At 38.7% G+C, this 26,598-nt stretch overlaps 1 protein-coding gene across 2 annotated transcripts in view; it reads left to right on the top strand.

Moving 5' to 3' along the window:
* LTA4H (leukotriene A4 hydrolase) overlaps positions 1-26,250 on the top strand; it is a 34,676-nt gene extending 8,426 nt beyond the window's left edge. Inside the window, exons 4-19 of one of the 2 annotated variants that reach the window (XM_015070488.3) lie at positions 2,699-2,767; positions 4,395-4,499; positions 5,763-5,815; positions 7,696-7,768; positions 8,041-8,181; positions 8,966-8,989; positions 9,674-9,744; positions 10,411-10,522; positions 11,072-11,216; positions 12,350-12,453; positions 12,808-12,878; positions 14,988-15,042; positions 22,124-22,219; positions 24,160-24,242; positions 24,920-25,024; positions 25,968-26,250. In XM_015070488.3, coding sequence (XP_014925974.2) covers positions 2,699-2,767; positions 4,395-4,499; positions 5,763-5,815; positions 7,696-7,768; positions 8,041-8,181; positions 8,966-8,989; positions 9,674-9,744; positions 10,411-10,522; positions 11,072-11,216; positions 12,350-12,453; positions 12,808-12,878; positions 14,988-15,042; positions 22,124-22,219; positions 24,160-24,242; positions 24,920-25,024; positions 25,968-26,085 — 1,425 coding nt within the window. In that variant the 3' untranslated portion in view covers positions 26,086-26,250. Of the gene's footprint in view, positions 1-2,698; positions 2,768-4,394; positions 4,500-5,762; positions 5,816-7,695; positions 7,769-8,040; positions 8,182-8,965; positions 8,990-9,673; positions 9,745-10,410; positions 10,523-11,071; positions 11,217-12,349; positions 12,454-12,807; positions 12,879-14,987; positions 15,043-22,123; positions 22,220-24,159; positions 24,243-24,919; positions 25,025-25,967 lie in introns of those variants that run through there. The other variant, XM_053226628.1, reaches the window with a different exon arrangement.
* The last annotated feature ends 348 nt before the right edge of the window (positions 26,251-26,598 follow it).

The following is a 26,598-nucleotide window of genomic DNA, read 5'->3' as shown; positions in this document are numbered from 1 at the left end:
AGATCTGGAATGATTCATTGTACATAGAATTCCCAGCACATTCAGTTCAATGAAGCAAAGTGGACAGTGGTCTCAGGTCTCACCTAAGATAGCATTTTAATGTATGTTATAACAACAATATGTATTTTCATTGATATCTCTCATTATTAACACATTCATATATTACTTTTAAAAAGAAACTCCCTTCGGTTTGAAATCATGCCCCTTTGAAGTAGACTATCTAGGTCATATTTATATTTTTGTCCCCAGCACCTGGCATAGAACTTGGCATTCTTAAGTGGGCACTCAAGAAATGGTTATAAAATAGAAAGGAAAAAATTAATAAGGCAAAAGTAATATGTACTGGTTATGAAAAATGTTAATTATAAATGGAAAGTGAAAGCTCAGATTTTTCAGTCTTCTGCAGACATCATTGCACAGAAGTAACCACCACTGAGTTAGGTTTGCATCTATTCCAGATTTTTCTTACACATTTACAACTGTATATGTTTTGTAAATATATTAAAATACTGTTAAAATGACACGACTTAAACTATTTCTCTTTAAAGACTAAGAATGTGGATGGAACTGGAAGGTATTATGCTGAGTGAAATAAGTGAGTCAGACAAGGACAGGTATCATATGTTTTCACTCATATGTGGATCTTGAGAAACTTAACAGAAGACCATGGGGGGGGGGGAGGGAAGGGGAAAAAATAGTTACAAACAGAGAGGGAGGTTAGGCAAACCATAAGAGACCCTTAAATACAGAGAACTAACTGAGGGTTGATAGGGAGGTGGTACTGGGGAGAGGGAAAAATGGGTGATGGGCGTTGAGGAGGGCATTTGTTGGGATTCCCCAAAAACCAAGAGAATCTACCCCGAAAACCAAGAGCACACCTTACACACTGTATGTTAGCCAATTTGACAATAAATTATATTAAAATAAAAATAAATAAAATAAAAACTAAGAATAAAGAATCCTATAGAGACAATCTGTCACAAGGATAATACATATCAAACTATCTTCTAAAAAGAAAAAAATCTAATTCTGTTAGTAATCAAATAATTTACAATTAAAGGAACTCACTTTATTAAACACTTACTGTATTTTCCAGCACTTTGCATACTTTAGGTACTTTGCATACTTAATCCTCTCAGTATTCCTCTGGGATAGATACTATGTTAGGCTCAAATATGAATACAAGTCTATTAAAAAAGAAGCAATAGTGGAACACAAAATAGACATGTTTACTTTCTATTGGCAATTGGAATACCTTTTTAATCCAGGAAACCCTTAGTTCAGTAATCTGAAAGAGATACAGTTTTCTAGGCACAAGTGTACAAGTTGTGTGCTCTCTTAGAAACATCTGATTTTCAGTCAGTACTTCTTTTAGAATGTCCGTAATCTAAAGTTGCCAACATGTGCAAGATTTGAGAGTCACAAGAATGCGAATTTTCAATATGGTATTCCACTTCTTATTGGCAACAGTGTTTGAAATACAGGAAAGAGATTGCAGTTAAATTAAGAAATGACTGCAGTTAATGGGGAAGCTGGACGTGATTTTGTTCGACAAGTTTGCTACGGTTGCCCTCCGCACGTGTGCCTGGGTGTGGGCTTTTCCAGTGAGACACTTGTCAAAACCACTTTGGTGCTGCTGAGCCACCAACTAGAGATCGTTAAGGAACTCCAAAGACATGGTCTTAGAGGCCTGTTTTCGGAGAATCAGGTGGTTCTTCTAGTCTCACTTAATCCAGGTAGAAGTCATTTAGGATCCCATGTCCTTGGAGAATCTATTAGATAGGAAGTGAAAAGGGCTAGAGTTTGGGGGTTGTAAGGAGCGTGCAGTGGCAGCAAGTATGTCTAGGATCTGTAACAAGTTCAGACAGAGATGTTAGTGTCCGTGCTCCTTTAAGCTCAGGGGACTGTCTCAAGGAGGCTGGGGCTGCTTTGCTCACCAGCAGTCAGTCCAGAGTTGTTTGTCGGCCAGGGTACAAAATCATGGGTACTCTGGCCATTCTTCTTGATGGAACCGGCACTCGTGACAGATGGATGGGGAAGCAGAAAAACACTGCATCTCATGCGAATGAATCTGTCTAGATGGTATTGCGGAAGATTGTTCTTTCTCCTTTTCATCTGCGTTTTTACTTTCCAAGTTTGCTGCAAAACTGAAATGTCAAGACTCTAGCGACATTCCCCAAGCTGTTTTCCTCAGAACACAGACGTCCCATGAGATGTTAATAACTGACCAGAGAAAAATAGTTCCCCGTCAAAAACAATTGTAAGAATTCAAACAGGTTTCTTTAGGTCTTTTCAGAGTCTTCAGGAGGCTATGTTCCAAATGACTCATTAAGACAGGGATGTAGAATGCATGGTTTGCCATTTTATTTTACCAACGAGCCTTTTTTTTCTCAGGGTCCCTAACAGCTTCTCACTGGGCACTACTGTTACTCTAAGTAGAGAGTAGGAAACAATGTTTAAGGTTCCTTCCTGCTTCAACTGAAATGTGACGATTGACCATACATTAAAATGGAAAATCAAACTTTTTTGTCCACAAGTCTGTTTTTGCTACTTCAATAGATCTGAGCAAGTGTGAGACATACTTTTAAAAAGAATGTGTCTAAGGACAGTGCTGCAATTTTAACGATTTCTTAATGACTTGATTTATAAGAAATGGGAATAGCTTTCTCTTTCTTCCCCTCCCCCCCCCCCCCCCAAGGCCATCCACTGCAGAGCAATTCTTCCTTGCCAGGACACTCCTTCTGTGAAATCAACCTATAGCGCTGAGGTAAGTATCACAAATTATTAACTAAATTAAATGACTCATGTAAGTAAATGTGGTAGAAATGATAAGCAGAGAAAATAGTTGGATTTTTATAGTTAGTAATACTTTACTTAACTAAATTCTATATGAAATATGTCCCAAACAAGCTGGGGTCCTCATTTTGCATCTCTCAAGATTTTATTTTTAAATAATCTCTACATCCAACATGGGGCTTAAATTTACAGCCCCGAGATCCAGTGTCTCATGCTCTACCAACTGAGCCAACCAGGTGCCCCTGCATCTCTCTTTTAAATAAGTTCTTTTTCTTTAATTTTTTTAATGTGTATTTATTTTTGACAGCAAGAGAGGGAAGGGCAGAGAGACAGGGGAACACCGAGTCTGAAGCAGGCTCCAGGCTCTGAGCTGTCAACACAGAGCCCAACATGGCGCTGAGACCCATGAACCCATGAACCGTGAGATCATCACCTGAGATGAAGTCAGACGCTTAACCGACAGAGCCACTTAGGTGCCCCTGCATCTCTCTTTTAAAGGCAGTTTTGAACATAAGTGTAATAAAAGGAAATGGGTACTATGTTGATTGTAAAAGAAATTCAGAATAAAGGACCTCAAAGCAAGAACTTGGGGACAATGTCTTTTAACTTTTAAAAATTAACATTTGCAGGATTAAACGTTCTAGAAATGTGCTCTGTAGCCACGTAAATTTCTATCTAGGTATCCTAACAGGCATATATTGCAGATTTACTGATACATTTCCGTCTTGTTCTTGTCATAGGTACTGCTAATCGTTTTTCAGAAAGGACTATGATAATAAATACATACTAAATAAATAATAAGCACTAAATAATATTAAATACATACATACATTCATACATACATACTAGCTCCCAGGCCAGACCTATTTGGACCAAGCAAATAGAATTGAGGACCAACCTGTCTTAACGGGGCCTTCTTGATTCTGAGATCATCCCACACCAAACCACACCTACTGGGTATAGGGCTATAGAACACTATATACTTGGAGGCAAAGAATCTCAGCTTCTAGACTCTCCTCTACCACTTAATAACTGCATGACCCGAGGCAAGTCTTATGACCTCACGACCTCAGGTGTCTCATCTGTATAACACATCACTGCCTAAATAGAGGAAGCAGAACCAAATTATTTCCCAAATGCTTTTCAGTGCTAGAATTATGGTTGTTGTAGCACTGGTTCTGGAGCTCCTGATTCTGTATCTGCCCCAGAGATAGCTCTAAATACTGGGCCACGCAAGAAGAATATGAAAGTCTAGAACTTGGAATGGATGTTTCCTCGATCGTTAATACTGAGGGGATAGTCCTTGATTCCAGCAGCCCAGGCAGTTAGTAAGTAGCACAGCTAGAATTTTAAACTAGTTTCTACCTAATGCTTGTAATATGGATGGATGAATGGATAGATAGATACTTCACATTTGTTTTGAAAGAAGCCAGTGTTATGTATTGCTAGCTTTATTTATAAACCTGATATGTACAAACTTACCTGGCCAACAGTCTATTGCACAGTTAAGAAGGGGAGAATACATTATTTTACATACAGAGTTTAAGATACATAGCATCTTTTATTTATAACTGGAAATGACTTCTCTTCTTGATTAGGTGTCTGTTCCTAAAGAATTGGTGGCACTTATGAGTGCCATTCGTGATGGAGAAGCACCTGACCCAGAAGACCCGAGCAGGAAAATCTATAGATTCAGCCAAAAAGTAAGTTCTTAGGTCTACATTTTTGGTTTAATTGGTGGTGAACTACGAATAGCTTTTACCCATCCAGAGAGAAAATTACATTTGAAATATTTCAGAATTTAGGAAGCAGCTTCTTTTTTCTTCATTTCTTTTTCTTTTGTGCCTATAAAATGGTGTGTTCTACTTACAGAGTTGTACTAAAGAAAGGGGTTGCTGGATAAGCAAAGTGGGGAGCATGGCCTGATCCCATTTTCTCTTATCCCAGTTAGTAGCAGATTTTCTGTTATTTTAAGTTACACTTTTGCCCGCCTTGGTACCACAGTACAGGCATGTGGTTATTTAGTGTTTATAAATGGAAGGGCTATATTAGACCAAAAAAGAAAAAAGAAAAAAACCAACAACACTGTGTTACAATTCTTAAAGTTAAAATTCCTGTGTAATTTAAGCTGGTAATTTGACTTGCATCTTTGACCTTTGATGAATTATGTGTGTGTGTTTATACATAGTGCTTTTAGTTTTTTTTTTTAATGTTTATTTATTTTTGAGAGAGACAGAGACAGAGCACGAGCAGGGGAGGGGCAGACAGAGAGGGAGACACAGAATCCAAAGGAGGCTCCAGGCTCTGAGCTGTCAGCACAGAACCCAACACAGGACTTGAACCCATGAGCAATGAGATCATGACCTGAGCCAAAGTCTCACACTTAACCAACTGAGCCACCCAGGCAGCCCTGTGCATGTTTGTTTTTGTTTTTGTTTTTAATTGACCTCCTTCACAGTACATGTAATTGAGCCACAGCGGACAGTTTTGCTCCTACACCAGCATCTGGGATTCCAGGCTCCCAAACCTTCAGCATCCTCTTACTGCTGGATTCTTTTATATGTCTCTCAAATATACGAGGAGCGGTTTTAAAAAAGAAAGTAAAATATTGTTTTAGATCAAGGAAAACACTGAAAACTTAAGAGAAAAAGCACAGTTCCTTCTTACAGATTACTTTTTGAGAAATGCTTGAAATAGACCTGGTGCAATCATGATTTTCACATTTCAGAATCTGTCCTTCCTAGTAAATTGAAAGAGAAATAGATGTTTTGAAATGTTTTACATCACAATTTTGAACCATTTGACCCCCTAAAAATGAGAACTGTGAAATTTGAAAAGGAATTTATTTACTTTTAAATATGAATTGTCTTACTCTATAACATTTTTAAGCACTAATTTGAGCATGTGTGTGGGTTGTTTTTTATTATTTTTCGTTTTTTGTTTTTTTTTTTTTTCACTCCCTTTAGGTTCCGATCCCCTGCTACCTGATCGCTTTAGTTGTTGGAGCTTTAGAAAGCAGGTGAGCTTTTGAACAAATCTTGAGGTTTATGAAAAGGTTAAACTTGAGGCATCTTGAATCTCTGGCAGGATTAACTAATAGCTCATTTGTGCATTTCTCAAGATACCAAGCTGACAGCTCTGGAAAAATCAAATCTAATTATAAAATGTAAATAGCAACTAATTTTAAATTAAAGTCTTTACCAGTTGCCCTTCAGATTTTCCAAGTATTATAGAATGAGCATGCTCTTACCTTTTTTTTTTTTTAATTTTTTGATGTTCATTTATTTTTGAGAGAGACAGAGACAGAGATAGAGCATGAGCAGGGGAAGGGCAGAGAGAGAGAAAGACACAGAATCCAAAGCAGGCTCCAGGCTCTGAGCTGTCAGCACAGAGCCCGACGCGGGGCTCGAACTCACAGACCACGAGATCATGACCTGAGCCGAAGTTGGACGCTCAACCGACTGAGCCACCCCGGCGCCCCCCACTTTTTTTAAAATGTGACTACTAGGCAATCTAAAATTAAATAGGCAGCTTATACTTGTGGCTCCCTTTAAATGTATTAGATAGTGTGAGTTACATTTCTACTCAGTGTGGTGTAGAAACCAATAGCTTTGGCATCACCTGGGAGTTGGTTAGAAATGCAAATTCTTGGGCCCTATCCAGACCTACTAAGTCAAAGTTTGCAGATGAACAAGCTTCCCAGATCATCTGTATGCACATTATGCAAGTTTGAGAAGCAACAACCTAGAATCCACTGCCTCTCTGGGACGGGACACCTAGGCAAAATCTTGTTGTTCGGGGTTTGGTGGTGCTACATAAAATTTTTAAGATGAAATGTAGATGAAAAAAATATTTTTGACTTCTAGCCCTATATAAGTGATATATGTAGTTCCATTTGTTTCTTCCTTTTAAAAAAAAAATTTTTTTTAATGTTTATTTTTTGAGAGAGAGAGACAGAGACAGAGGTACAGCGTGAATGGGGGAGGGGCAGAGAGAGAGAGAGGGAGACACAGAATTTGAAACAAGCTCCAGTTCCGAGCTGTCAACACAGAGCCTGACGCGGGGCCTGACCTCATGGACCATGAAATCGTGACCTGAGCCGAAGTCAGAAGCTTAACTGACCGAGTCACCCAGGTGTCCTTCTTTTTTTTTAAGTTGTGGTTTAAAAAACCCCACAAAATTTACTATCTTAATCATTTTTACATGTACAGCTCAGTAATCAGTAGTGTTCAGTATATCCACATTATTGTGAAACAGATTTTCAAAACTGTTTCATTTTGCAAAACTGAGACTCTCTAGCCTTTAGAAAACAACTCCCATTTCTATTTCCCTCCACACCCTGGTAACTACCATTCTACTCTGTTTCTATGAATTTGACTACTTTAGATACCTCATGAGTGGAATCCTAGAGTATTCATTCTTTTGTAACTGGCTTGTTTTATTAGGCATAATGTCCTCAAGTTTCAGTTATGTTGCAGCATGTGACATGATTTCCTTGTTTTTCTACTTGTTTCTTCTTATATGAGTGTTCAACCTATAAATGCATAACAAAGTTTACATCTGCCCCTGTTCTGGAATAACGTCTTACTGAGCCATGATTAGGTTTCTATAGCTGTGAGATTGTGGGAGGAAACTAGGTCCCCAAAGTTCTTACCAGAGCCAATCAAGGCACTTTATGTCTCAGTTTTCATTTGGCTTAGCCTGTGCCTCCTTCTAGAGCTGCATGTACAACAGCAGGTTTGTATCTCAGAGAAGCCATTTAACCTCACCTCCTCCCCATAAGCACGTGGTAAATCACGCTAGTACTGCAAGGATTTGTGTATAGTACTTCAGCTCTTTCCTAGAACCAGGGAGGTAAGTTGTCTTGAATTTCGCTTATTAAGCTTTTTAATTTTGCAGGAAGATTGGCCCAAGAACACTGGTTTGGTCTGAGAAAGAGCAGGTGGAAAAGTCTGCTTATGAATTTTCTGAGGTTGGTCATCTAGTTCCCCTTTTTAATAATCGTGGTAGACAGTAGATTTAAGGTTTTAAGGATGAAATGTTATGGTGTTAAGTGATGTAGTAAGAGAATCAAATACACCTTATTTTATGTGACTTTGTAGTTGCTGCATTTTTTGTGCCAATATCATTTAAAATGAGCATCATTAACTCATAACCTTCATAGAAAGCAATATACACGTTTAAGAAATCCATCATTGTGATGAATGACTAAGACATACAAATATATATGCATTAATTTTCCAGACTGAATCTATGCTTAAAATTGCAGAAGATCTGGGAGGACCGTATGTTTGGGGGCAGTATGACCTGTTAGTCCTGCCACCATCCTTCCCTTACGGTGGCATGGAAAATCCTTGCCTCACTTTTGTAACCCCTACTCTGCTGGTAAGTATAAATATTTCTTCCTTTGAAACCGAGTTCTCCCCAAACATAAAGCTAGGCACGAAGAGCCTTAGACTCCTAATAATATGTTTTTTAAAAACGTATTTTCTCTTATTTATGTAACTCCTCTTCCTTCCTGATTTTATTGCTTATTATGGTTATTTTCATCATCTTATTTTTCAAAAGAAAATACTATGGCCCTTAGGGAGAAAAGAATATTATGTCCAAGGTGTGCAGAGACGTTGGGGGAGGGAAGGCTGTATAACAATAATCTGTTGATGAATGATGCAGCCAGACAGAGAAACTAGACCATTTACACTTGGTGTAGAGGTACTGGTACAACAAAATAAACAAAAGCTTACTTGACCATGCATAGGGAAGGATTGGACCTACAGTATATAGCTATAGCTCATGTGCCTTTGTAAGCTGCTTTAAATCACTACAGACTTTTCTTAAATGCACTGTGGGCAATAAGGAGAGAATAAGGTACATGAGGGAAATTAGGGCAGATATAAAAAGTGGAAGTAGGAGACATGTTTCCCGAAAGTTAGTCAGAGATAAGTATACTTGCCTTCCTGGTCCTGGAAAAATTCCTGAGATGAGGGAGAGAAAGCATTATGCTATTTTTTTAGTCCTGCATTTTTTGTTTAATTTTCTCCGTACATACCCTTTGGAGTGCCATAGTAGAAATACAGTGGACTACTGATACCACAATACATCCTGATGCAGGCGGCCTTCTAAATATAGTCTGTAATTTGAATACTAAGATAACTTTCTTCTTTTTTAGGCAGGAGACAAGTCACTCTCCAATGTAAGTTAAAATTTGTTATCAGGGTCTTACCCTCAAGAACTATTAAGTCAACTGATTTTTCTAAAATACCCATTGTATTATTACATTGAAGATATGGTTATAAAAGATAATTTGGGGATTGTTGTTACATTAACAGTTAGATTTAATAGATTTCATAACTTTATGGTCTGATCTTCATACGTTTATGAAATACGTCTTAATGGAGTGATATCTCCACTTAATATTTTCTAAATAGTTTCTTGTTTCTAATTTATTATTATTTTTTAACGTTTATTCATTTTTGAGAGACAGAGATAGTGCGCAAGCAGGGGAGGGGCAGAGAGAGAGAGAGAGAGGGAGACACAGAATCCAAAGCAGGCTCCGGACTCTGAGCTGTCAGTACAGAGCCTGACACGGGGCTTGAACCCATGAGCTGTGAGATCATGACCTGAGCCGAAGTTGGATGCTTAACCAACTGAGCCACCCAGGCATCCCTGTTTCTAATTTTTTAAACTGTACTTTTGTCCTTGGCCAAATTATGATTCATATGCTGAACTAACTCCCTGAATATCTCAGCTGATGCTAAAAAAAAAATTGAACATGGAATTAAAAGACCTAGAGTACCTACTTATGGAGTTTAGATTAAAGTGATCCATTTCACTCCTAACCCCTTCCACTGTTTACTATGAATCATTTCCATTTTAGGTTATTGCACATGAAATATCTCATAGTTGGACAGGAAATCTAGTGACCAACAAAACTTGGGACCACTTTTGGTAAGATTTTTTTATTATTTCTCTTTATTTTATTTAGAGAGAGAAAGATGCGGTGGGGGTGGAGGGCAGAGAAAGAGGGAGAGAGAATCCCAAGCAGACTCCATACTGTCAGCGCAGAGCCTGACATGAGCGAACTCACGAACTGTGAGGTCGTGACCTAAGCTGAAACCAAGAGTCAGATGCTTAACCAACTGAGTCACTCAGGCACCCCTATTATTATTATTTCTTTATTGGTCCTTGTTATTAATTTCTTTCCTTACTTCCTGGCCCTCTGAATTGTTTTGTGGAAACATCTTGTTGTTCTTTGTTATCATCTCTTTGATAGACAGTTAAAAAAAATTCTGCAACACTTGTCACAATGTTAGGGAGAGTGGAGTATTCAGCTTATGCTTGTTATTTAGTTCCTGGTATGGTCACATTTTAATACACACGTCAAACAAGAACCCAGGCTTAATTTTCCCCTAGGCTATCTGCTGGGCTGGGCTTCCCATTGTTCTGAATGGAATGCAGAATAGCCATTTAGGCAATCTGCTTTGACTGTAGTGTTTGTGCTTTACAATGCTTTACTCTGGAAAAGCCAAAAGGAAATTTTTGTTCATTAAAATGCTCTTTCCTTTCGACTGTGTCACTGTTTTTATTTTATTTACAAAAAAAAATTTTTTTCAGGTTAAACGAAGGACATACTGTGTACTTGGAACGCCACATTTGTGGACGACTGTTTGGTGAAAAGTTCAGACATTTTCATGCTCTGGGAGGATGGGGAGAACTACAGAATTCAGTAAGTGAGTCATGATGTGAAAAGCATTCATCCAAGGTTGTACAGGCATTCAAGTATAGTTTGTAAACTAACTTTACTAGGTAGCAACAAGAAAGCCATTTTTACAGGTGTGGAAAATCAAGCAGATCTGGTATAATATTCTATTGATACATGCTAATCATTATGCTGTGTAAGGTCATGTTCATGACCAGTAGGACCTCATTGGGTCTTTACAATTAATGTAGTCAGTTACTTAGTTTGAATTTTATTTGGTATATTTATGTCATTTTTCAGTGCTCCCTCCTAAAGGCTGAATTTGCTGACCAGGAATTGAAGCATCTTTCTAGTTTTTTATAAGAATAAAACCCACTATTGGGCAGGAAATGTTATGGAACATGACACAAGTAGCCATTCCATTAATAGACTTCCAGAAATTTATGCTAACATACCCTACAATTTCTAGTCTCTCAGTTTAGGCTCTAGACTGTCCTACTAAAGTTATGCCTCTGGGCTTGCATGGTGGTAACCAGTCTTCATATTTGAACATTCATCGAATTCTGTGTCTTGCAGATAAAGACGTTTGGAGATACACATCCTTACACCAAACTTGTGGTTGATCTGACGAATGTGGACCCTGATGTAGCATATTCTTCAGTTCCCTATGAGAAGGGCTTTGCTTTACTCTTTTACCTTGAACAACTTCTTGGGGGCCCAGGCAAGTAGTTGGCACTTTCTGATTTTTTTTTTGAGAGCAATTAAATTTTATTTAAAATTAAATAAAATTGTGTTGCTTGTCTTTAAAGAAAACACATCAGTATTTTAAAAATTATGAAAATAGTATGTACTTATTGAAAAAAAATTATGTGGTACAGAAGTTTGTGAGAGTCCCTCAGCCCCTTTCCACTCCCCAGCTAAGCACTGTTAGCCATTTGGTGTGCATGGCTCCAGATTCTTTTCTAAGTATAAATGAACAAACAGACAAATATATTTTAATTATAGAAAATGGATCATATTATATATATTTATATATATATATATATATATGTAAAATTTGTTCTACCTTTTTTTTTAAATTCAGCAGTGTTCCGCAGATATCCTTCCATGTCAGAACATACAAATCTGTCTTAATGTTCTTTAATGCCACCACACTCGTTCATTATACAGATGTGCTGAGTTTATGTAACCTTCCCCTATCAATGGGTGTTGAGGTATTCTCCTTTGCTCATGGACTTTGAAGGCCCTTCTTCACCCATACGCATTCTGCCAGTCCCAAATTATTCTTCTCCTTTCGGGTCACACCGAGGCCATTGCTTTTAGAATTTGTGTTGTGGGTTCTTTCTATGTTTCTTTCTTTTTTTTTTAATATTTATTTATTTTTGAGAGAGAGAGAGAGAGAGAGCGTGCGCATAAGAGCGTGAGCAGGGGAGGGGCAGAGAGAGAGGGAGACACAGAATCTGAAGCAGGCTCTAGGCTCCGAGCCCCATGTGGGGCTCAAACTCACAAACCGTGAGATCATGACCTGAGCTGAAGTCAGACACTTAACCGACTGAGCCACCCAGGCGCCCCCCTATGTTTCTTCATTGTATCTTCCTCTTAATTGTAATTAGGATTTCTCTTCTCCCTTCCCCTAAATTACATTTACTTTTCAAGGCCCAGCTTAAGTCCTACCTCGTTTTTTGAACATTCTTTCACCACTGGAGCCCTTACTGGTTTTGCTATTCTCTGAAAATTCTCTGTTCTCTATGGTTAATAGTACTACACTAAGGACCCCCCAAAATATTAAATAGTTACCTTTCCATTAATCAACTTTTCTTTTTCTCTTTTCTTTTTATTTTTTTTAACTCTTAGAGGTTTTCCTAGGATTTCTAAAAGCTTATGTTGAGAAGTTTTCCTATAAGAGCATAACCACTGATGACTGGAAGGATTTCCTGTATTCCCACTTTAAAGATAAGGTTGGCTTTTAAAAACTTCCTTATTTTTCATGCCCAATATATCTTCATCTAATGGCTATTTGTTAGGCTGATTTGAATTACTTAATAGTGGTACTGGTCTAGAATGTAAGATTGAACCTTTCATTGTATTTTTTCCTATTTAAAATGTGATCTCAACAACATGAACTAATGTGTATATATTTCAGAGAGATCTGCAATAGCATGTTTCAGAAATGCATTATAATTTTCTTATTTTAGTTATGTCAGTATAGACAAAATTACAGATTTGAGGACCTAAAAGTCTGTTTTAGATTCTTTTTGTTTCCAATGGAAAAGCCTATTCTGTAGCAAACTGGGTGCCCTTCCTGTTCGCAGGTTGATATTCTCAATCAAGTTGATTGGAATGCCTGGCTGTACTCTCCTGGAATGCCTCCTGTAAAACCCAAGTCCGTACTTCCTGTTAACGCTTTCCTTCTCATTCTCCTAAATCCTCAAGCTCCTCCAAGATACCGGGGAGGGTTTTATGACTTCCTTAAGCTGTAACTAGTTAGCGAGTAGACTTCATAGGTGTTTGAACCTTAGCCCTGAGGTCAAAAGAATCATTTCCGTGATATAAATCAATGAATTGCAAGTAATTACGGAATGCCTCCTTTTAGCTGAAGGTTGGTGATACAGAGAAGAGTACGATATTTCCCTTTCCTTCAAAACCTTTGTAATGAGAAATAACTTGTATAAGTATTATGTTAATCGTTACAACAGTGTTATAAGTTGTCATCCCATTTCCAGAGAAGACACATTAGGCTTAGCTAGGTAAAATGTCTTCCCTAAGTTTGCACAGTAGGTAGTAAGAGTTGAGATTCAAACCCTGGCAGTCTTTACTCCCCAGTATACTGTTGTTGTTCTTGTTGTTTGTTGTTTTCTAAGTTTGTTTATTTAGGGAGAGAGTGCACATGAGTGGGGAAGGGACAGAGAAAATCCTGACCCAGGGCTCGAGCCCACAAACCGTGAGACCATGACCTGAGCCAAAGTCAGACACTGAGCCATCCAGGTGCCACTCCAGAGTGCTGCCTTTTAAACTAAATACCCTCCTGAGATCAGAGACCTGAACTGAGGTTGTTCACTACTATTAGCCCTTCCCGCCACATGGCGTAGTCTTGACCCGGGTAATTACAGTCTCAGCTCAAGAACCACTTGCTCAAAGGAACATTCCTTGACCTCTATGACCAGGTCAAGTCCCCGTATAGGGTTTTCTGGTGCTGTGTATGGCCTCTTCATTGTTGTTACCACAGTATTCATTTTAAATTGGTTTGTGTGATTACCAAAGTCTTTCTCCTTCCCTACACAGAAGCACCATGCAAGCAAGGCTCATATCTGGTTTTGCTCACTACTGTTCTTAGGACCTTGCCATAAGTAAGGGTTGCTTCTCCTCCTGCCATAAGTAAGGGCTAATTCTTACAAGGTTCTTTTTGTGACACAGAGAAGGAAGTTTCAGGGCACAAGAAAGAGATAAGCAGAGGTTTTGTACTGCCCTTTTGTTCCTTAGAAATCAGTGCTAAGAAATATTCTGGCTGAAGGTGATTTACTGCCTGAGCAGTTTACTGCCTCTGATCCCCTTTGGTTTTGGGGACAAACAAGAGGCTTTCCCTGCAGTCCACACCCTGACTACTTTATGGAGATTGACTGGCAGCTGCTTCAAAGGAGCTCCCTGCTTTAACCCATTTGTAATTTCCCCTAGGGCACAAACTCTCTTTAAGCAGGTTCAATGGTAACTTCTAATCAAAACTTATTTAATTTAGACCCTCAGGGGCAAGTTCCCTACTGTTCTCTCATGGAAACATTTCATAGCAAGCAAGCATGATTTATGGACAAATAGGGATGTTTTGCAAGAATTTTGCACACATTTTACAGTCTCTTCCATCGTTGCAAAACATGTGGTTTATCTTCTAAGTTGAGAACTCACAAATTTTAATGCAGTTTGCTTTGCTTTACAATCAGAGTTTATTTCCACTTTCTTCTGAGAAGAAATAAAATCATCACATTGTTTCGGAGTCTCCCAAGGGTCTCCTGGGACACCGTTATTTCCCCGGTGTCTAGAACAGTGCCTGTCACGTAGGCACTCGCAGATTTGTGGCATGATTAGATAGCTGGAACAACAGAATGTAAAATCCACGAGAGCAGCGTGTTGTCACATTGTCATGAACACCTAGAACTGTGCCTGCCATACAGCAAACACGAGATCTGCCCAACTGAGTCCCAGCTCCTTCAGCACACGCTACTGAAGCATCTGTCTTTGCGGAGATGTTGGGGTGTTCTCTCTGAAGGATAGTCAGGTGCTTCACTAATTTGGTATCCACGTGGATTTCCAGGTTCTTAGATGATGCCAGAATATTTAAGTCAGGTAGAAGATTTCCTGTTTCCATCACTCTGGTGTTCCTGATCTTTATTTAAAAAGAACTTTGAAAGTTAAGTGCGTTCTGTAGTTTCAACATCGCATTTATGGAAGAGCATGTACATCTTTATGAAATTTAATCTCCAGTATTTTTTCATCTTTGCAGCTATGATATGACTCTGACAAATGCTTGCATTGCCTTAAGTCAGCGGTGGATGGCGGTGAGTACTGATGTGCGATTTTTGGCTCCTTGTTGAAATGTACAAATATGTCTCTACTCATCAGGGACTTTACTTAACTCATCAGGGACTTTACTTATAAACTCATGTATTTGGAAAGGTTATTCATAAATCAAGTCTGGGGGTGCCTGGCTGGCTCAGTCAGTGGAGTGTGTGACCCTTGATCTCAGGGTTGTGAGTTTGAGCCCCAAGTTGGGTAGAGAGATTGCTTACATAAATCAAATCTTAAACAACAGAAAATAAGTCAAGTTTGTCCCAAGTGATACCAGCCCTCAATGTGTAAAGTTAAGTTTTGGGGGGGAGCAAATAGATGTTTGGTACTAGTTCTCATTTTTCTTGCTCCTTTTTCAAGTCTTAAAAAAGGTATGCAAAAATATTTGCATTTTCTCTTTCTTCTTTTCCTCATAAATCACTTGTAAGATACTGTTTCAAATATAGCCCTTACCCATACCAGGTAGATCTAAACTTATCTCAGGTGAGTGCTAATGCCAGCTGTTAGGGAAGAACCGAGGCACGTTTGCTCTGTCGGTCGGTGTTGTTCACATCTATGGAGCCTCCTAAAGAAGAGCCTCTCTGTGTATATACTGAAACATAACCCTTAGAGAAACCTGAGTGAAGATGTACCCTGGACAGCGCTTTAATGAAAAATATCAGAAAATGTAGGAGCAATCCTTGTAGGGGAAGAAAAGTACTTTTCCCTCTGCCCTCTGAGTTCTTAGCTGAGAGTCCTGTAATAAAACGCAGATTACCAAGAGAAAAACAAATTTATTAACATGTATATCTCATGCATACATGGGAGAGGCCCATGGAAAAATGACTAGCTCAGATGTGCCTCATTCAGGACTAAACACCATTTCAGTGGGGAAAATAAATGATTTTTAGGAAAGATAAATGGGCCCTCAGGAGAACAGATGGAAGGTATGACAGTTTGTGACAAAGTTTGGCTGTGGTGGTGTCAACTTTTAGTTTCCTTTTCTGTGATAGGAGTCAGTCTTGCCTGATTGATGAAACAGTTGAGCTCCTTTTGGAAGGTCTGTCTTTAGGCAGATGAGCATAGTGCAGAGAAAACCTCTCCTTGCCCTTCCTATTTTTCAAGAGCCTACAACTGAAATAATCAATATACTAAAGTGGCATATTTGGGAGTAGTGTATTTTGCTACCCTTCATCCTGTTATCTGCAACAAATTTAGATGTTGCCTTTTGACACTTGTTTGTAAAGTTTAGTTATAAGTAACTGATGCTAAGCAGTAAGTGATGAGCAGCATGAAAAAGATACAGGGGCACCTAGGTGGCTCAATCGGGTAAGCCTCTGACTCCTGATTTTGGCTCGTGTCATGATCCAAGGGTTGTGGGATGGAGCCCTGTGTCAGGCTCCACTGAGCCGGAGCCTGCCTAAGATTCTTTCTTTCTCTGTGTCCCTGTCCCCCCCACCAACCGCTTGCGTATGCACAGAAACAAATGAAGTCACAAGAGGTCACCAGAAAGAGCCAGTACCTCCACCTGGGGCGGGGGACAGTGGATTGGGGTTAGCTGCAGCATGGAGGACAGCTTTGTCCAGAAGAGGGTATTTCAGCTAGGACTGGATATGGTTTAGGCATGGATGAGGTAGAGGAGGACATTCTGGGTGGAAGGGACAAAGTCCAAACAAAGTTTTTTTTTTAAGCAGCAACAAAACGTGGAACCTACGCAGATAGGTGAGTTCTGCCTGGTTAGAGCTTAGAGCCTATTCATCTGGTTCATCTCCCAACCCTCCTCTTCCCTTCTGACATGGGGCCATAGCCACAATGACTTCTGTTAAGTTCCATTGGGTTTCATTAAGATAGTGTTTTTCCATTCCTTCCTGCCTTCTATAATGCTGCCCTCTCTGCTTCCTCCCACCCCTCACTCTCTCCTTATCCCAGGCTAAGTAAGGCTTTCCTTTCTTTTCTCCCATAGGATCCTAAACAGCCTTATCACACCATTTCTGGCTTTGTGTGTGTGTGTGCACGCGTGCACGCGTGTGTGCTATCATTAAAGTACTCTTATCAGATTGGAATGAATCAGTTAGCCAGTCCAGTGAACCAGTTAATTGAAAAAATTGGCTAAAGTATGGTGTCATAAAAACTAATCATAAGGAAGACATTTTATTTTAAAATATAAATTACTCAGATTTTTACTATGGGGCCAAAGCTGTGTATCAACTGCATAAACTAAATTCATGATGCACCTGTAACTTCCAATTTTAGTTTCTTTTATTTTTTATCTATTTTTTTTAATGTTTATTTATTTTTGAGAGAGACACAGTGGGAGCAGGAGAGGGGCAGAGAGAGAGAGGGAGACATAGAATCCGAAGCAGGCTCTGAGCTCTGAGCTGTCAGCCCACAGCCTGACACAGGGCTTGAACTCACAAACCGTGAGACCATGATCTTAGCCGAAGTCAGACACTTACCCAACTCAGCCGCCCAGGTGCCCCAATTTTGGTTTCTTTTAAAGTGGGAATAGAATTTAAATACACTTGCAAAGCAATTGGTAGCTCCTTCTAGATTTTTCTGTTGTTATTCCCATCTGTTTACAAAGATCTTGTCTACAAATTCTGTAGCAACATTTTTTGTACAGCACTTTTTAAGTTAAAGTTGACTTAGTTTGTCCAGAGCAATAAACTTAATATTTATAGAGACTTCTTTTTTTTTTTTTTTTGGCACTCCTCTTTCATCAGTATACCTATTATTTAACAGGATTTCCTGCTTACAACTACAATTGACATAAACACATTTGGAAACAAGTTTATGTAGTTAACACATAAATCAACAGGTGGGAGAAGAAAAGCACAGGTATTGAAGGGGTGGCCCACCCACTCAGAGCAAAGGGCGCATCCTGGACACGAGTCCACTCATTTTACAGAGAGGGTAGAAAGTATCGGTTAATCCAATGAGTGGTTTTAGTGGAGCTCATTTTTTTGTTGTTGTTTTTGAGAGAGGGAGAGAGAGAGCATGAGCAGGGGAGGTGCAGAGAGAGGGAGGGACTGAAGATCTGAAGCGGGCTCTGGGCTGACAGCAGTGAGCCTAACGTGGGGCTCGAACTCACGAACGACAAGATCACAACCTGAGCCAGAGTCAAATGCTCAACCAACTGAGCCACCCAACTGCCCCAGTGAAGCTCATTTTTAAAAAGCTTTTACTGTATTTGTATTTTCTTACAGTATTGCTTGTATCGGTTTCTTTCACCAGGCGATAAGCTCCTTGAGAGCAGAAATTGTTTTTATTCATCTCTATATCCCCAGTGCCATCCCCATTTATTCACTGTTGGATAAATACATGAATTAGTAGAGGGAAAACAAGGTTGGAAAGATGTATTAGTTTCCTATTATAGAGAATCTTGATTGTCAAACTAAGGAATATAAAACAATCTGTAAACAGCAGTGGATCCTTAAAGGTTTTTGAATAGCAAATGAAATGATCAGAGTTGCTTATTAGGACCATTAATCAAGCTGTGTAATATATAGGATCAATTAATATGGAAAAGTGAGAGTTAGTAAGAAAGCCAGCTAGTAGGTCAGATAAGATGGTAGTTCAGACCAAAAGGCTTGTGGGGTTTGAACTAGAACAGTGCAGGAGGAAATAAAAGATTTGAAGTAAAAGTTCAAAGAATAAAATTGAAATTTACTTCAAATTGAAGTAAAACCTCAAAAAATAAAAGTTTTTAAGGTTTATTTTTTTTTAATTTTTTTTTTCAACGTTTTTATTTATTTTTGGGACAGAGGGAGACAGAGCATGAACGGGGGAGGGGCAGAGAGAGAGGGAGACACAGAATCAGAAACAGGCTCCAGGCTCTGAGCCATCAGCCCAGAGCCTGACGCGGGGCTCGAACTCACAGACCGCGAGATCGTGACCTGGCTGAAGCCGGACGCTTAACCGACTGCGCCACCCAGGCGCCCCAAAGTTTTTGAGGTTTAAATAGCTAGTTAAGATCTTGAAAACATTAAATGTGGAGAATAAGAAAGAGGAATAGAAAGTTCCAGGTTTTGAGGGAACGCTCTTAGAGCCAGAAGAAGGAAGAAAAACAAATCAGAAGTAAGGCAAATCAGAACAATGGAACAAAAAACCAAGGGAAGGGGCACCTGGGTGGCTCAGGCAGCTAAGTGACCAACTCTTGAGTTCAGCCTGGGTCATGATCTCACAATTGTGAGATAGAGCCCTGCATGGGGCTCAGTGCTGATGGTGTGGAGCCTGCTTGGGATCCTCTCTGTCCCTTTCTCTCCTCCTCCCCCTCTTGTGTGCATGCACACACACACACTCTCTCTCAAATAAATAAACAAATAAACTTAAACCAAGGGAAAAGATACTGTAATTTAAAATAAAATATAAACATCTTTCTGAAGATTCTGATAACATCATGACCAAGTTAGAACATTACTAACCCTTTAGATCTAGTTCACGATTTTTTTGAGGGGGTAGAAAGTGTCTAGGCAGCTCCTTACCCAGCAGGGTAGTTGTGCACATATGTACGTCCACTGTCAATACTTTGCCTGTAATACTTCCTGCGTTCAGTGTTGTAACAAAAAGGACCAGAGGTGTTGAGTTATGATTGGAAAAGTGGTTTAATCGTGTATGCTAAATAATTTAGAAAGGTCTAATTATTCCTATGCAGGGAGGGAAATCTGGTGGCACATCTTGCCACAGATGATACTTTAGTTCTTCTGTCTGTGTCTTAAATTTATGTTTTGTGTAGTTCACAAATATGTCATGGAGAAAAGTATGAGGGATCCATGCTTGGATGGATCTTCGACAGCAATGTGATATATTAAGACCTCTGGGTTTTGTTTTGTTTTTAATGTTTATTTATTTTTTGAGAGAGAGAAAGAGAGACAGAAAGAGAGGGAGACACAGAATCCAAAGCAGACACCAGACTCTGAGCTGTCAGCACAGAGCCCAACGCGGGGCTTGAACTCATAGACTACAAGATCATGACCTGAGATGAAGTTGGTCACTTAACCAACTGAGCCACCCAGGCACCCAGGACCTCTGTGTTCATTTGAAAAATGTATGCCAGCCCACCTACTAAAACTGCTCCTGCTCTTGATTTCTGCTTAGATATTCCTTTAGGCTCAGCAGCCAACACGGATGATTATAAATAGTTCACTATCAATAGGAGCGGGTCGTGTCAGAGACAGACTGAGGACATTATAATCACTAGTTCTCCCTTTGCCTTGTTTTATTGTTCAATTGTTTTTCTTAAATATTAAAAAAAAATGCAAAAGAAAAATGTATATCACCTATCGGAAGGTATAAAAAGGTGTACCCACCACTAACATAAGAAAGAAAACCTCAGTGGTACATTTGGAGCAACCCTCCCCATCTCATTCCCCTCTCTATCCACGTTGCCTTCCCAGCAAGGTAACCATTACCTTGAATTTTGGTTTATCATTCCATTGCTTTTAATGTTTTTACCACTTATGACATGGCCTTAATAAATATTTTAAATTTGCATGTTTTTGAGCAGAGCATGAGATCTGTAAGTTTTGATAACCAAGGTGAGGTTCCAAAGAGAGATAGTAAAGGAGGTTCTGAACAGGGAGGAAGGTGTAAAAGAATGTTTCTTTACAAGGATATATTTATGCATTAAATTTCCTGGAAGGATATACGAGGAACTATTCATATTGGTCACTGGGGAGTAGGACCTAGAGACGTGGCAAAAACAAAGGAATTTTTCATTCAGTCCTATCTGATTTTTTTAAACATTGCATATGTTTCTTTTAAAGTTTAAAGAAACCCTAGTTTATGTGGAAGATAGTATGGAGGTTCCTCAAAAAGTTAAAAATAGAAATACCCTATGATCCAGTAATCACACTACTGGGTATTTACCCAATAAATACAAAAACACTAATTCTAAGGGATACATGCACCCCTGTGTTTATAGCAGCATTAATTTACAATAGCCAAATTATGGAAGCAGCCCAAGTGTTCATCAATAAATTAATGGATAAAGATGATGTGCACGTACACACACACACACACACACACACACACACACACACACTGAGGAATATTATTCAGCCATAAAAAAGAAAGAAATCTTTCCATTTGCAATGACATGGATGGAGCTAGAGAGTATAATGCTAGGTAAAATCTGTTAGAGAAAGACAAATACCATATGATTTCACTCAATGTGGAATACAAGAAACAAAACAAATGAGCAAAGGAAAAAAGACAGAAACAAACCAAGAAACAGACTCTTAACTATACAGAACAAACTGATGGTTACCAGAGGGGAGGTGGATAGGAGGATGGGTTAAATAGGTGATGGGGACTAAGGAGTCCATTTGTCATGATGAGCGCTGGGTAATAACGTGGAATTGTTGAATCTCTATATTGTATACCTGAAACTAATATAACAGTGTAGGTTAACTATACTAGAATTAAAATAAAATAATAATAATAATAATAATAATAATAATAAAGAAACCCTAGTTGAAAGGAATTCAAAACTACTTAAAGATTTTTTAAATAATTACTTTGATAATCTTCATTTAATATCTCTTAATCATATCTTCAAAGATTTTTGGCAGTGAATCCTAAATTAAAAAGTACAGACTCATTTTTCTTTTTCTAAGATGATTTCCAAGATTAAGAGTGGGGAAAACAGAATGTGTGGGGTTGGAGGGAAACATCAGTTTGTGGCCTTACCAATTAATTAGTGTAATATTTAAAAGATATTATTATGCAATTTGATCCTTTACCCAAATTTTACAATTAGCCTGTAAATTAGTTGACATGCTGTTTGTAACATTTCTTTACTTTGACAATCTGTACATCTTGAATGGTACAAAGGATGTAAAAATTTTTTTACTATTAATAGTCTAATTTCTCTTAAGTAATATAAATTTTAGGAATCATGTTAGCTCTTTAAGTTACATTAACATCATCTCAAAATTATGAAAGTAGCCAAGGCTTAAATTTATTTTTTACCATCTTGTACATCCTTGTATTTCTGTCTTTTTCTTAATTTTTACTTTTATGTTAGGTGAACCAATAAATATTATTAACTTGTACATTTTATACAAAATAACCAGGAAACATTTTTTTTAGGCCAAAGAAGATGATTTAAATTCATTCACCGCAGCAGACCTGAAGGACCTCTCCAGTCATCAGCTGAACGAATTCTTAGCACAGATGCTCCAGAAAGTAAGTACTAGCTCAAAACATGAGACATTACAATGGATATAATAAAAGCACAGCATTTAGGTCAAACCCAACTTGGAAAAAAAATGTTAATGTGAAAACTAATGGGAAAAAAAATTTATAAAATTCATTTGTTTCTTTAAAGACATTTGTTGAATGCTTATTATGTTTAGTGTTATTATAAATATGAAAATATTCAAGAAAGAAAGAAACCCTGTCCACAAAAGCTTGTAATCTAGTAGGAAAGGTCACACATACAAAATCTGGCAATTAAAGGAGACATATTTTAGGTATCATTTGAGAAAAACTTAATCAGTAAAGAAGGACTCCCTTCTAAATGGCATCATCAAGGAAAGGTTTTGTGGGAGCGGAGCTGGCTTTGAGGAGAGCAGCATCATAATGCAGAGGTGGAAATTCAAGTCCGAGGGAGTAGCAAGCCACCGTGTTGCAGAAGTTAATGAAGATCATTCTAGAAAGCCTGGTATAGGATGTGATGAATCTTGAATGCTAAGCTAAGAATCAGATTTTGTAGGTAGGAAGGGATCTAACATTTTTAACAGGAAAGGATGGATTATAAAACAAGCCTGCTGGTGGATCAACATGAGGAACACGGGTGGTGGAGTTATCTGGGAGACAGTACCAGGGGGCACTGGTAGGAAAGGAGGGGGCAGGGGTGAAGGGTGAAAGGCATGGGTTTGTGCCTGGCTGGATTTGGCGGTTAACAGGAATGAGTCCAAGCAGATCTTAAGGTTTCAAACCAAGGCAATAAAAAGAATATGTAAAACAGAAAGAGGAGGCTGCATTTTGAGAGGGAGGGAAGGACTGGGTCTTGGCTTTCACATTAAAATGCTCTGTTGGGCCTGAGGACCTTGAGAGGGATAAAGAAGACTGGACAGAGTTTCCTAAGGAATCAACACAAAGGGAGGAATGGATTTTAGGCAACACGGGCTTGGTGAGAATTTTTTAGGGCATAAAGTCACCATTTTTCATAAATGTCTTTAGCGCTGCCTTAGGGCCAGGGAGAGGGAGGACCTGACGGGATGTTTCCAGAAAAGGCATGGCAAAAATGGGGGAAGATTGGGGGTCCAGGAGGGGACCTTAACCAGTGGACCTACCAGGGCGGACTTGGAGGTTAGCTGAGACCAAACAGTTTGGGAAGGGTCTGGCACTCAGAGCAGAGATGCTTCCGGAGCGAGCATGGGGTGGGTTTTGTAAGAGGAGTCGTGGCAGCAGAGGAGAGTCACCACCCACCTAGCAGCACCTCAGCCTCCCTGCTTGTCCAGACTGAACTTGTCTTCCTTCTTTCCTCACCAGACTTGCTCCCCATTTTAGCTTAAGGTTAAGCCAGGCACAGGAGGTTCATGAACTCCTGAAATTGTATAGAGCATTTGTGTTTGTATGGTAAATGTGTCTCTTTTTCCTAAGGAAAGGGTCCATATTACTCATCAGGTTCTCAAAGGACCTGTAATATAGAAGTTTTAAAAGCTATTTTGTAGGCATATAGATCATTTAAAAGGGATTTCAGAGGAAATATGCAAAGATAAAGCTCAGGGTAATCTGTGAGGAAACAAAGAACTGTGGTTTAATACAGAGAATGGGATAAATTTAAGATAGATAAAGTATAAGGAAAAACTTGAAGGACTCTGGAAAGAGTTAGAAAGTTAGATTTTATATATACCAGAAGGTCTGAGGAGAGAAATTCTCATTTAATTCTCTAGGTACCTCACAAATTAAACTATCCCTTCGCTTCTAGCAGAACATCCTTATTCAGAATAAGTTGGCACAAAATTTATTGTAGTGTGCATTTGTTTTCATTTTATCTAACTTATTTCTATATTTGAAAATATTTAGGATTTTAATCTGGCTAAGAATTTCCCTCCAGCTCCTTTCTTCCAAGGAATCCTGTTGAAATGATATGTCATACTTCTTTATTTTGCTCTTAGGCACCTCTTCCATTGGGGCATATAAAGCGAATGCAAGAGGTGTACAAGTTGAATGCCGTTAACAATTCTGAAATACGATTCAGGTACATCATTTTAACTTGTCTCTGTGGAAGAAAGTAGAAACTAGTTTAAAATGTGGAGAAAGGGAAAGCAGAGTCGGAGCCATACATGAGTTTTAAGAAATCCTATGAAATCTTCTGCACTTGTATAAATAATCATAGGAATACTTGCAGTATCTGTAAGATGAGAGTATTAATCTTTTTCTTAGAATTTGTTCGAAGCTTCTCTTGGCCTTAAAACAAAAAGGAGAATTAGGAATCCAGAGGTAAATAGTTCTCCCACAACTAGCCAAACTGACTCTGATAAGGGAATAGTTAGAAATCTCTGATTCTGTTATGTGGCTAATCTTTCTTAATTCTGATTTGTAGTGTGAGTCTTAAACCAAAGTTTAATTTCCTTTAGAAACTGCACAGATAAGATACATGAACACCAACGTAAGCTAGCCTTTTAAAATGTCTGGTCTTTTTCAAGAACAAACTCCTCTTCCTTCTCTTCTCCAGTTATTGAATTGTATATAAAAGGATTTGAAAAAAAAAGAAGGATTTGAGATTCTCAGAATAAAGACATAATATAAAGAGGTGTGCAGTAGAATTATAATGGGATTACTTATCACTATGAAAGTAATCTTCAGATGTGACTGTATATCCCGCCCCTTCCTCCTCATTTCCTACCCCACGCCCCCTAAAAATCTTCCTTTCAGATGGTTACGGCTCTGCATTCAATCGAAATGGGAGGAAGCAGTTCCTTTGGCTCTAAAAATGGCAACTGAGCAAGGACGAATGAAATTTACGCGGCCCTTATTCAAGTAAGAACCCACTCAAATGGTGCTTTGAATTTAGATCAGGAATGGGGAAGAACAATCTTATGTTTTTCCTGTTGTTAAAATACTTTGCAAAATTCCATCTAAAAATAATTTTTAAATTTGTTAAAGATTACAGGTATAATTTTGGAATAGGAATGAACACTTATAAAATATTTAGAATTTGAGGTAATTGGATTAGCTGTTTTAGAAACCTTATATATCAATTACCTATTATGGGCCAGATAGGTTTAGACACTGGTGAAAAGGAAGTAAATAGAAAGGAATCTTATGTGCACCGAACGGTCTTTAAAAGCAAGTAGGAGATAATTGGTGGATAGGCATGGACAAGAGAAAGAGTCTGAAGTTATTCAAATGCAATAAGAAATGAACAGATAAAGCCAAACCTTTTTGATTCAAATGTCCCAATGAGGTGGAAGAATAGGTTGCTTGACATATAATAAAGCAATGCGCAGTAGAGGGGAAAAGTTGTATCTTGGCTAAAAGCTAGAATTTAAGAATATCTTTTTTTTTTTAATTTTTTTTTTTTCAACGTTTATTTATTTTTGGGACAGAGAGAGACAGAGCATGAACGGGGGAGGGGCAGAGAGAGAGGGAGACACAGAATCGGAAACAGGCTCCAGGCTCTGAGCCATCAGCCCAGAGCCGCACGCGGGGCTCGAACTCACGGACCGCGAGATGGTGACCTGGCTGAAGTCGGACGCTTAAGCGACTGCGCCATCCAGGCGCCCCACGAATATCTTAATGAAGTTATTTTGACTGTGGATTTGGCAGGAATTCTGAAAAATATATAACCATGACATAGACAGTCATAATTAATCTTTTCATTAATTTCACAAGAATAAAAGTATACCTGCCAAATAAAACATTCCTTGCCAAAATAATAAGTCATTATCCAACTTTCTTCCTTTTTTCTCCGCTCCCACAGAGACCTTGCTGCCTTTGACAAATACCACGATCAAGTCGTCCGTACCTACCAGGAGCACAGAGCTAGCATGCACCCCGTGACGGCCATGCTGGTGGGGAAAGATTTAAAAGTGGATTGAGGACCCACCAATGACGATTTCAGACATTTTTCTTTTTTAAACTGAAGTCACAAAGAAACGGAAAAACTTCAGCTCACATTGTAATTAAAATGTTTTTGTTTTCGGTTTTTATTATTTTGTCGGTGATTTTCATAAATAAAGCTGAGCTACCTTTTTTTTCCTCCCTGCCAGTGGCATGTTCTTTGTAAAGTGCATTTTAACAAAGTTTGGTCTTTTAATTTGTAAAAGTAAAATTTGTAATTGCATATTTATTTTCCCCAGCACGATCACAAAACTGTCAACATATTATTTACCTGACATTTTAAGTTCCTTAATATGAAGCTGCTACACACCAAACATTCAACATGATTAGGGTTTTGCTCTTTAAAGGTTTTATTTTTTTAAGTTTGTTTATTTTGAGGGAGAGCAAGCACAAATGGGGGAGGGGCAGAAAGAGAAAGAGAGAATCCCAAGCAAGCTCTGCACGCTCAGCACAGAGCCTGATGCAGGGCTTGAACTCACGAACCGTGAGAT

This window comes from Acinonyx jubatus, chromosome B4 (assembly GCF_027475565.1).
Source record: "Acinonyx jubatus isolate Ajub_Pintada_27869175 chromosome B4, VMU_Ajub_asm_v1.0, whole genome shotgun sequence".
Classification (NCBI taxonomy): domain Eukaryota; kingdom Metazoa; phylum Chordata; class Mammalia; order Carnivora; family Felidae; genus Acinonyx; species Acinonyx jubatus.
The sequence above is the reverse complement of the archived record's forward strand: the minus strand, read 5'-3'. Positions and strand labels throughout refer to the sequence as shown.